The sequence below is a fragment of the Daphnia magna genome, linkage group LG1 (assembly GCF_020631705.1).
Source record: "Daphnia magna isolate NIES linkage group LG1, ASM2063170v1.1, whole genome shotgun sequence".
NCBI lineage: Eukaryota > Metazoa > Arthropoda > Branchiopoda > Diplostraca > Daphniidae > Daphnia > Daphnia magna.
Genome location: NC_059182.1, coordinates 17535693 through 17548120, shown reverse-complemented (window position 1 = coordinate 17548120; position 12428 = coordinate 17535693). Strand labels below are relative to the sequence as shown.

At 40.6% G+C, this 12428-nt stretch overlaps 1 protein-coding gene across 20 annotated transcripts in view; it reads left to right on the top strand.

Annotated features, from left to right (window-relative positions):
* Window positions 1-12428, top strand: part of LOC116928664 (collagen alpha chain CG42342) — a 46310-nt gene that overhangs the window by 22930 nt on the left and 10952 nt on the right. For 13 of the 20 annotated variants that reach the window (XM_045178651.1, XM_045178633.1, XM_045178617.1 and 10 more), the window contains exons 2-4: window positions 11404-11474; window positions 11956-11991; window positions 12339-12374. In XM_045178651.1, the coding sequence (XP_045034586.1) occupies window positions 11404-11474; window positions 11956-11991; window positions 12339-12374 (143 nt within the window). The remainder of the gene's footprint in view (window positions 1-11403; window positions 11475-11955; window positions 11992-12338; window positions 12375-12428) is intronic. The other 7 variants (XM_045178655.1, XM_045178643.1, XM_045178626.1 and 4 more) reach the window with 1 other exon arrangement.

Genomic DNA, 12428 nt, shown 5'->3' with positions numbered 1-12428 from the left:
TGCTCATGGTAAGACGGCCGTTATGTTATAAAGGGGAACACTGTTGTTGGACAGTCGTTCCTTCTTTTTTTTTCATCGTCTATATACTTGCCCAAACTGATGCCAGCACCATATAACTTGATGTAACCCGTAGGGCTATAGCTCAATCACGACCTTGTGGGCAAGGTACCAAAGCTTTTTTTCTTTTCTTTTCATGCCCAGACGGACTGCTAGTGATGGACGCAATCAGCCGGCGGGAAAGATATGAAAAACCCGACAAAAAAAAAAAAAAATGTTGGTCATTGGATTGCGTCCAGAAAAACAAAACAACTTTGAACAATGGATTCAATCGCGGTTTAATAGACATTAAGACCTTCTAACGGGAAAAAAAACGAAACAACAACAACAAGACGAAAACAAAAGAAATAGAGAAAGTCTTTTTTTGAAATGGCCGAGTGAGTCATTAAGACACGGCCATATTAGAAAAAAGGAAAGGGAAAAGGTGTACATTATTGGGAGGGGGGACGTCGCTTGTGTTCGTGGCGAGAAGAAGAGAAACGTTGACATCTCGTGCGTCGATCACGACAAATCACACGCCAACTGCAGCTGCGAGGCCTGATAGCGCCACGGATTTATTCGATGCGGATGAACCTTGAAGACGGGCCAACGGGGGATGACTATATTCTAAATAAATGTACACTATAAAGATAGCTAAAGGAAAATAACGTTGAAACAAGGTCCGTGAACAAGACACAAACGCAAGTTTTCTTTCAACTTTCTATACATGGCCAGGAGGATGACGATTTTTGATACGATGCTACATAGACGGGGGGAAAGATACAAATGTAATAAGATCTACTATTTGTTATTAGAAACAGACATATGAGGGCGATGTATAAATATATATAAATTCAACCGTCTGTTTTCATTTACACCGTGCAGGTGATAGCCGGACGCGTTGAAAACCGGTACATTTTTGTTATTTTTCAGTTCCATGGCGACTGGGGTTTTTTTTTTTTTTTATCGCCAACTTCTCACCGTGAGTAATAATCACAAGCGCCAGCCAGATGGAGCAGGAATGGCTCTTTTTTTTTGGGGGGGGGGATAAAAGAAATATAGTTAATCAGCTGATTATCATCATCGTCAGAATTTCTATAAAAGTACCACACCCAACAAGGGTCTAATAGACCGCTGACGGGCGACAGCCACGTCACTGATACCCTGCGGCATTTGTAGGTGTTCGATCCCGTTTTCTTTTTTTTTCGGGAATAATCAAACCACAAAAATCGACTGCTTGCCTCGTCATAATATGTAGACTTTATACATTCCAAAAATTCTCTTTCTCCTCTTGTTGTTTTTGAAACAAAAAAAAAAAAAAAAGAATGATCCTTTTTAAGAAAGAGAAGAGGCTTATAAAATGTCATAACTTTGTCCGCTTTTGTCAGATCTTCTTATACGCACGGCCTCGTATATGGTTATTAAATACGGCTGCTGGAGCCGGGAGAAGCTCACGCCGAGGTTCCCCCCCAAACCTCCACTTCATATAAAAAGTTGACACTGACTGACTTTGACCGGAGCTCAAAGCGTCTGATGTCCTTCTTCGATTTCAAAAAAATAAAAACTGCTGTTTGTGTGGTTGGTGTTGTAAAATATTCAAAACAGGGAACATTTTTTTTTTTTTTTGATGGCCAGAAAACAAGAAAAGAGAAGGAAGAGACAACAACCCCAAAAAAAAAGAAAAAAATCCTTGTCGTGTTAAGGCATAACGTTATTTTGATTTTGTTGCTTCCTCAAACTCTTTTATCACAGAGAGAAAAGGGTTGGGTCTTTGTGTGCCTTTTTTTTTTGAGTTTAAGGGACTTCCCTGTAAGTAAAAATAAAAACCTAGAAAAATGGGAGAAAAAAGAAAGAAAGGGGGTGACTATTAGTTGGCAGTTTCGGGTTTTTATTGGATATTTATGAGGCGGAGAATGCGCACCGTGTAACAGATCGCGACGCCGCTCTCGCCCACTCTTTTTGTCCGTCTCTCTTTATGCAGCACAGAATGGACGCGACCAAAAAATGTTGTAAAACTACCTTTTCTTTTTTTTTCTTCACCTATGCATCCCCCCCCCCCCTGTCATTTGAAAGGGGGAGAAAGAATTTTTTTTTTTCTTCCAGCCGCTCCTTCAATTTGAATGTTATAGGCCTAATGGCGACTTCTCTTCTTTTCCCCCCTTCAACAACAAAAAAACTCAAAAATTTTTTTTTTTCCTTTTGCCTCCCCCTTCATTTTGTGTGTGTGTGTGTGTTCCTCTTTCTCTCGGTTGAATGTATACGTGTCTTGTGCCCTGTGTGCGATGCAGCGACTCCCCGCTGACAACTTTGTCTCATTTGGTCGGCTCCCCTGCGGTTGCGGGTAGAAGAGCGCGGCCCGTGATCGGAGCACGAACAATAACTTGCTCGTCCTTACACACGTATACTTGTACAAAACGAGAAAAAAAAAATGCATTTTAACCGTCTATCTATACGTTGTAAGAACCAACGGTTCAATGGGCCATGACTCCACGAGGAGTGCCCCATCGATTCTTATGTTTTTTTTTTTTTTTTTTTTTTTTTGGCCACACAAACACCAGATTATCAGAAAATAGACGGGCCGAAATAGGCCATCGAAGTTTTAAAAGAAAAAAAAAAATGAGCGGGAACAAGAAGAGATTTGAAAGTAAAAGACTTTCAAACGGAACACGACTCGAAGGAAAGACGTAAATCCCTGAAATGGCAGTGATGACCTATTCGTGTGTGTACCTCCCAACATTTTTTTTTTTACGCGTTCGTTCTGACTGCTGACACAATAGCGCACGTTCAATCAAAGAAAAATAATTTCCAATTGTCTTCTCTTTTTTTTTTTTTTACCTTGGCGAGGACGGAATGTTTAGTTTAAATGTCGAAAGAAAAAAAAGGCATTCCCGTCATTCAAAACTCTTACAAGTTGAGTGGCTGACTAATTCCCACATTTTCTTTTTCTACTGTCTAACCCGTCAGCTGTGTCGTGATGTGTAAACGAACAAAAAATCAAAGGGAAACGAACGTGTCGATTCCAGCCGGAGAGACTCTGGTTCATCTCCATACGCATATGATAACCATATAGTTAACCTGTGCCGTGTGGTTCGAGTTCTCCGATGATCCAACATGTTCGTCTCTATATAATCCAAAGACTCGATGAATCGAAAATGAAAAAAAATTCGGGTTTTGTTTTTAGCAAACAAAGAATCCCAGAAAAAAAAAAACAATTGAAGTTTATTATAGGTTCTCTCGGGAATGTGTAAATAGATTTCTCTTTGCGCGAGAATCAGGCTAACTCTTCTTTGTTTTAGCAAACGGCCGTTAAAAGAAAAGAGTCTGTGCCTCTAAAACAACACTTGGTTAAAACAGGAAAATAAAGAAAAGAACCAAAAACAAAAACTCTTATTTAAAATTAAAATTTAAACATTCCGTTTCGGCGTAGTCAAAATAAAAGGAGACGAAATGTGCAGTGAGATTCTCTTCTCTTTCCTATATACTTAACGAAAAAAGAAGAAGAAGGCTTGGTAATCATCGACGTAATGATTGCCAGCGACAAGCCTTTCGTTGGCGCCTCTGTAAAAATAAGGCCATTACGCGCATCAGAGACAACAAAAGCGAAAAAGACAACCTTGCCTCGTGGAACGTGAAAAAATACAGAGTTGAACGAAATACGCCGAAACCGATCATTACGCCAGCACGCGGAGGGGAAAAAAACAAAACAAGACATAATGAGCTGTTTCACATGCGCATTTCACTAAATGGCTAGCCCCTTTCAAGAGTTTCTTATACCCGTTGCTTACCTTTGACTTTAAGACACTGGAATTATCATAAAAAAAGCTGAAAACAATTCAGATAATCAGATGATGAGAAAACGTATATAAGCTACTATAAAATATAGTTAGCCGACTAATCGGATTGAACGGCTCACGACACGTGTTTTGCCCACATCCGGATCAGCAGCACCTGAATTTACCTTTCAAAAGAACGACATGCTCGCAAACCTTAAAGCTCTTTTTTACTATATATTAAAGAAGGTGGATATAATTTTTTTTTAAATAGGGACCCCTCTGGCTCGAAATGAGTCACTGTGGTTTCGAGTCGTCCGCGATAATATGAGAACTAGATGGAAAGGGCTGAACTTAAAGAGTTGCGTATATAGCTTTGATTTATCACGTGTCCTTCAGCTATGTATAACAGTTCACATAGAACTGACGATTTTTTTTTTAAAAAGTTCTATCCTTTTATTTTATTTTGTTTAAATTCTTTGGCCGATGTCTTTGCGACGAGTTTGGGGCTTTGGCTGCGGCTATAATGAGGAATGCCGTGACTTTGACGGGAGAATAGGCTTGACAAATGCTGCACATGTGGCGGACGTAGGGCGATGAACGTTCGCCTCTTCCTTCGTGAACTTTTTCACGTTGAACCCCTCCGGTGTTGTCTCTCATCCGCCCTTTTCCACCCAAACAAATCGTGGACCCCAAGTCAAATAATTCGTCACACACGAGCCTCGTCTACTTAGAAAACAGCCATTTGTATATAGATATGTCTATTTCTTTTTCCCCCCCTTCTACACGTATTGGAAATAGGAAAAAAAAAACTTCTTTTCGAAGGTGTGTTCTCTATACATTTTCACAGACCGGCAATAGCAATACGAAGAGAAGAAGAAAAGAAAAAAAAATTGAATTTATTTTTTTCTTTCAACTGAGTGAATAACAAGTTAAGAGGTTTTGGCATTTCTTTCTTTAAAACAAAAATTCCACTGAGAATACATGCATATTAAAATGGAAAAGGCCAAGGTTTTTTTTCTTGTTTGTCGTATATTTGTTTTCCTTGCGAGTACCGATGAAAATGACGGAGATGGATATTCTAACCATTTTCAACTTTAAACTCACCTGTATATTTCACATCGTGTCCGCCTCACTTATGATGACCTCTCCACCCTTGCTGCTGGAATGATTTCTTCACTTGGCTCTTATATTCTTGCTGTATATGCATTTTGTTCATTATTCTTTTTCCAAGCATTTCTCTCTCATTGCAGTGATTTATTTGATTGGAAATAAGAGCGTGAGTGCGCGTGCATGAATCTTCCTCCACCAATATAGCTAGAGGCTTCAATAATCTTGCAAGCCATTTTCTATCGGCTTGTGGGGCTCGTAAATACATCGAGTAGCACAGCAGCTCCCCCCCATTTCAAAGTCAAAAAGTCGTTTCCTGACTTCTTTTTGCCGATTGTTCTCAGTTGCTTAGCCGCGAGTTTCTTCTTCATTGCCTTTTCTTTCGTCATGAAGAGTTTGGCGTGTGGTATAAGGCACAAAAGGTTCTTTTCATCCTCCCCCTTTTTTGGTTGTCTGTTTCTGGTTAGAACCGAAAAAATGCGCAGCCCTTTGCTATCATTCAGCAGATTTCAAATATAAAAAAAAAAAAGGGAAGAAGGCAGAAACGAACATGTCGTGTAAGAAAACTGTTAGGGCATGTCGATATAATGTATGGAATTCTCGAAGCCATTCATTTTTTTTATTTGAGACAGGCAAAAAAAAAAATCGGATTCCTTGTGTTCAGAATAGCACAAAATTATATGCATGAAAACGTGATTCAATAGGTGAGATAAGCTATGTGGACCTCCTACTACTTAACCATTCACCGCTTGTATCTGATGCTCGAATAGCTAAAGAAAATCCCCCAGATGTGCCCCAGCTGCTTACAGTTTGCGACATTTGCTCGATGGTGGAGGACATTGCAGGTAAGAGCGTAACAATCGCGATATATCGCGCAAGGGTTGCGTCCACCTTCTTTCTTCCATTTCTCATGCGTATGTGTTACGTACCATTTCAACATGCAAAAGATGAACTGTATAATCTTTTGTCGGCACATGTAAGAAAGAGGACGTCCAATATGCGGACGGGGGGGGGAAAAATGCATACGAACGAATAGCCTGGAATGAGATCTATTGAAACGATACTGGAAATCAGCAGAGGTTTATATACAAGGGGCGGATGCTTTCGTTGATGTATACCCTTTACATTTATTTAAAAAAAAAAAAAAAAAAGGGAAGAGAGACAGCTGCCACTTGGAGCTGATCCATCATCCGGCGAGCAAACATTCCATCGAGTTCTTTATACACATTCATCCAGTTATCATCTTTCTGATTCTGGTGTTGGCCTTTTGAGAGAAATGAAAAAAAAAAAGAAGGAGCAGGCAAAGACCGAAGAAGACAGGGCCTCTTTAAATGTTAAAAGGATCAGCCAAACGATGTTTTTCTAAGGAGATTCCCACCTTTCAAATATGAATGGTGTGTTTTTTTTTTGTGTGGTTCTGGCAAGAGGGAAACATATTCAAGCCGTCCAATGTTTAGCCTCAGGCCGAATGCATCTTCGTTAAATGAATGGTGCTGCGTGCGGGAGAAACTAGTTTTTTTTTCCCTACCAACCGCTACCCACCGTATGAATAAGTTTAAGCGGCCAGGTATATATTCATATAGCTGTATAAGATTTGAAATGAAAACGGATTGAAGGAAAATGGAGACAGCCCACAATCGTTGGCTGCTCGATTTGAGCGTTTATGCTCTCGTATATACGCAACACTAGCAGCTGATGTCTCTCTTTTTAGCATATCTAACAATGTTTAAAATAACCATTTCGTTCAGAGAGAAATGGCCCTGCAGCGGCAACGGGACTACACACACAATTGTGAATCACTGCGTATACTCTCCTTTTTTACGGGTCCAAATGCCTTGCAACCATTCAGTCCCCCCCTTTTATTCGGAAAAATGTCATTCCCTAAACAGTTTAATTCAAAAATGAAATAGAGTCGGTTGATGTATCCGCGTTCGTGTTCTGTTGTTGCACAGGATACCGTCGTTCGGTCGAATGATTTTCTTTAAAAAAAAGGAATATTTATAAAAATCATCCTATTTTTTTTTCTTTTCGGGATTTGTGGCACAAAAGTGCGTCCAAACCAGACCTTCCTTTTCTCTGTCGACCGGCATTTTGTGCATTTTGAATTAGGGAAATAAAAGTGCGCGCGCGCTGCGCGGATTTCGTAACGGCACAATTTCCGTCACGCCCTTTCCTTGTCGATAAAACAAAAAAAGCAAATCTAAAAAAAGGTGAAGACACAAAAAATATTCAAACGACTCGCCTCATTGAGAAAAATGGGGAAACAAATTAAAAACAAAACCAAAAAAGAAGCAAAAAAAAACGTACCAAGAAAATGAACTACACGCGCGTGTACACGATGCTCACGCCAAACAGACAGCGCTAATAACAAGGCACTAACTCCAATTCATCTTTGTTGGCTTCTCTTGATGTTGTGCAGCACCTATAAAACGAATAAACTAAAAACAAAAAAAAACATTAGGCACGTTGGAATTGTTAAGCAGCATCTTTTATCAAGTCCATCCATCACTCGTCCTGCTGGCTCGTGCGATTCTCATTTGTTTTGTTTTTTCGCAGGAGCTTTAAAGAACTTCGTTCATTCTTCTTATCGGTCGTGTCTATTTTAAATCCTTCGCTTCCGAGTATTAGTTTGGTTGACGTGTAACGAGCGTACGTAACTCATGTTCGTTTTTCAAATTTGGCCTGGGCAGGAATGGACAAAGAAATTTACGACTTTCGTGTTGAAACACGGCAAAAAAAATGCGATTGCAAAGTTGAACACTTGAATGGCTTCTGTCATTTCTTATCAATATTTCTTCCACCCATTTTTGTTGTTGTTGATTGCGTTTTATCACCTGGCCATTTGCACTCAACCGGTCACCATCAGATTCTGCATACCGAGTCGGGGCCTCTTATAGTTTCATCGAAACTCCACAGGTGTGCTTTGCAATCACGACACGCGGCCGAACCATTTCGTTTATATTAAGTGTAGATTGTATATAGATATATATATGCTCACTGTATAGCTCATTTGTGGTGCCACCAAACGCCCTTCTGTTGACCCCGTTAATATCATCTATAGGCCACGCCCAAACGGACCAAACTACAAGAACGTGACCGACTCCGTTTCGCTTTCTCATTATTTGAAGTTTTTCTTTTTTTCCTTTTGTGATTCCTTCTGGCTAGGCCGAGGCGTACGCGTGCCGGGTTCATTCATCCTGAAAGGATGTTGTTCCCCTTCTTTTGCTCTTCGTTGTTTGGTTGCATATAGACAGCCGGCGTCGTGTGGTAATAAGTAGAGCAAAAGAACACAACGATCTCCCTCAGCGGTTGGTTCGTTTGGCAATAGCCACTTAGGAAAAGAGACAAGGACTTTCTTTAGAAATTCTATTTTCTATAGTTTTTCTTTTCGTCTTCCCGAAAATCCCGCGTCGTCCTCTTAGGACTGGAGACAACAGCTCCCGCGGTTAAAGAAATAACAAACCGTACGTCAGTCAATAGAGCCACTTGGAGAAACAAAACCCATTTGAAAATCCCGAGTGCTGTTTTGGCGTCGGTCACCAAGACGTTGCACAGAACATGGAGGAAGAAACACGGTCTGCCAAAAGGGCGGCCCACTCTTCTTTTTTTTCTTTTTCCCCCGCAATGCGCAAACTCAGAGAGTCGACATGAAGAAACCCGAACCTTTCGTCTAGAAGAACAACCAGTCTTCTTGAAATGAAAGCGAAATTACAGTTCACATGGCGAGTGGTTTTCTCTTGCAGCGTCCAGTAGTGCGCGGCAAGTAGCCAAAATAAAAAAAACCAACAGCTGAAAAATGAGTATATATATATGGCTATTGTTGATGTGCAACCAAGAGTAGACTTCCCTTGAAGGGGTTTCTTTTCCATCCAGGAGCTTGGACGAAGGTCGCGCTCCTGTGTCTAGAAATCGTGGAAGATGGAGCGGGAAAAAGACGGACTATAATATTTTCCATAGCTCTCAGCTGCTAATCCATCACGAACAGATGATATTTGAAACACAAGAAAAAACTTTGTTTTCCATCGCTCATTGAATTACCCCCCTGCGCTTTGTGTATATACACATGGGGGGGGGGATTAAAAAAAAAAGAGTGATTGGATTGCTCCAATCGGTCAGAACAAACATGTATACGTATGCTATTATTATAGGTGTACATCGGTACACACGCATTTCGTAATTGATTTCATTTGAATTAGCTTTCCTTTTTTGCTTGTTTTGAATTTGTACGTGATACACTTTTTCTGCTCTTATTTACTTGGCTAAAAGTATTGCTGGCGTGACTAAAGTCCGAAAATGTTCTTTATAGCCAGTCGTGACACTTAATGGACTAAACGGTAATAGCTGTTGACACGTTAGGCCTTTTACGACTTGAAGAAAGGAAAGAAAAAGAGGGGATTATTTAAGCGATCAGTGATAGAGAGAAAGTGGGCGAGAAAGAAATTCTCCGAAGATTTCCCACTTTCTCGGCTTGTCGTCCAACGGGAGAAAAGCTAGACAGCAGTCGACGTATATTTAGTACAAACTGGTCTGATGTTTTGCCGGTATGTTGATCTCTTCGCAGCGCGTTGCGGTCCAAAAAAGAACTTTTCCTACTGCGTCGGGGGATCGCCCACTTATTCCCTCATCCATTTCGAGAAAAGACTTTGAAGAGACTTGCTCGCAATGCCAGACCAGTAGCAGCTGGTCCCAGCAGTTCAACATTCACGAAAAAAAAGAAGAAACGTTTATCTTTTTTTGCTGTCCTTTTAACGTGAAACTCCTCGCACGTCATCCCGAAATGCAGTTAAACGATTCTAGCCAAAGGCCTACACCGATTTTCTGGAATTCTCGCAGATAAGGCACAGACTTTATTTCATATCGGCTGCGTATCCCGATGCGTTTAAGCAAATTGCTTGCTGGTCCGTTATTGGCTTTTGAATTTATTCTAGTCGTTGATGTCAACAAACACGAAAATGGAGGCAGTCTCGCTGCTGTCAACGATCTGCAATGGACGTGCTAATTCAAAGCTGACGTTATTCCAAAAAAAAAGAGAAAAGAAAATAGAAGAAAGGGGCCTCGAAACACTTTCGATGACGCAAGGAGTTCGCCAGTGGCCAAGTCAAACAGAATCGTCTAACTGGCATTAGACGGTTGAAGAAAGGCAAACTGCTGATTTTAGACTGAAGGGCCATCGTGGCAGCGAGCTCTGGTGAGATGTGTTGGCTCGCAATTGACTAGCGCCCTTTGGAAAAATAGTGCGGCTCTCATAACGAGCAGATGCTCGTCTCGTTAAGAAAAGAAAACGCAAAAAAAAAAAACCGTGGGCTATTGAGAGGAAAGAGTAGGTCACGTTTCTTGATGTGTCCGTCATTTGAATGAACGTTTTCATGTCAAACTTCGGATTGTCCTCCTTCCTTCGACCACACTAGGACTGTAATCTCAATCACATTTTAAGCTATATCGATCATCTATTCGATTTGCTTTTCAAAGGAAAAATTCGAATGATTTAACACAAGGCATTCCGTTCTTCTACACGATCAGGTAGGGACTAATAGGCACACGTACAAGGAGCTTGTTGTTCCATCACTAACACTCGGATCATCCATGTCAAATGACTATTAATAATAATGAAAAAAATGTTAATAATGGGGGCTTTTCGTCTTCGTCGATGAAACGTCTCACTTACTGACTACCCCCAACAGGGCTTTTGATGGTTAAAGTTCCGATCGGATGGGCTATCCGTTTTAACCGTTACCGCCTTTTTTCTTTATTTCTGTGCTGTTGGCCGACAAATAAAGTCCTAACTGAGAATGAGTTTATAAACGCATACGCACAGCTTTTTGAAGAAGAAGAAAAAAAAAGCGACAGGTGCGTTTTCATACAGTTTCCTGATGGATCTCACCTGACCTTTTGAAAGGAGTTGTAATAAACACCGACGAGGGACTATTACGTGAGCGGGGGAGCCCCTCATCACGGCCATTACAACAAGTCACACACCGATGATGCGATTGCGTGTCTTCATCATTTTTCTTTCTCTCTCTTGTTTGGTTTTTTTTCCTGTAATAGTCACACTGTTCCTATGCCTCTGGTTATGTGCGTCTGCCCATCATTGCAGCCGACACATTCATCATCCTTGTCCATCATTTCACCTGTAGGAAAAACCTGCTGTAAAGCCGACCATGCAAAGATCCTGTTGATGAATAAGTTTCGTCCTCCACCCTCTCTTTTTCATGCGTTCCATGCGTTTTGACGATGATGATGAAAGGCAGTTTGAATTGCATGATGAGCGGCATTGAAAAAACAAAACAAAAGGGCAGTGGGGAATGAGAACACAACATCAAAAATGAAACCAAATGTTTCGTGGGGGCTGTTCTTTCTTTCCTTGTCCTCCCTCCTTCTTCCTGTCCGTTTACTTAAACACACGAATTGCATCACACGTGTTCAACTATTCAAATCATTTTTCTATCGCCCTCATGCCAATTTTTGATTTTCTTTTTCGAACATTCAGGTCCAGCTGGCCCGCCGGGCAAGAGAGGCAAACGCGGTCAGAAGGGTGACGCAGGAGAACCCGGAGTTGCGGTAAGAAAAACATAAGAAACGAAATTTTAAAAATACTTTCTATATCTGTACTCCACGACCTTTGAAGAGTAATGTTATTGGCTATATAACACAAGACACATCTTGATATTTATAATGTTGATGACGGGCTCAACTGATCTGATTTGTTTTTGTTTATTCCCCTGCTGAAGAAGGAATTGGGGATCTAGCATCTGTTCACTGACACGTAGATCCTAGATGGATATCGGCGTTGCCGAACAACTCGTTTTTTTTTTCTTTTTCCTGATTTATTGACGGGGCTTCAGGGAAGATTTTTCAACCCCCCCCCCTCTTCCTTCTTTGGTTTGTGACGGCTCGGTTTCAACTGATGCTAATCTAGTCGTTTCATTTTGCCCGGCCATGACGTGTCAAAGTTCTTTTCTTTCCCCCCTAAAGTATTTTTCTTTGATGTGTTAAAAAAATAAAAAAAATGTAACACTTTTGTGTTTGGTTTTACGTGCAGGGCCCGCCCGGACCAATCGGCAAAAACGGATTTCCTGTAAGTCAAACATTTTTTTTTTTTTTTGGTTTGCTGATTTATCTTTGAAATTTGTGTGGCATTTTGTGACGTTTTTGGAAGGCACGCATTTGTTCTTGACAAATTCTTTGTGAAAAATAGTCGACATTCTCAGGTGTTGTGTGACGTCACTTGTACACATACCCCAGACATGCAAAATTGCGTTTGTGAATATTTGATTGTTTCCTCTAGAGAGGAATTAAATTTAAAAATTTAGTTATTTTTAATAACGGGGTTCTTTAAAAGAAAAGCGAATTTCCATCAATTTTTTCTCGATATTTTCAACACAGCGGACATCCCTTTTTTTTTTGTTATGTTTCTTTTTACAGGGACTGACTGGCGCACGAGGCTACCCGGGTTTTCCGGTTGGTGGATGTGCTTTTTTTTTTTGTTATTTTATATTTTCTTTTCCCCCCTTC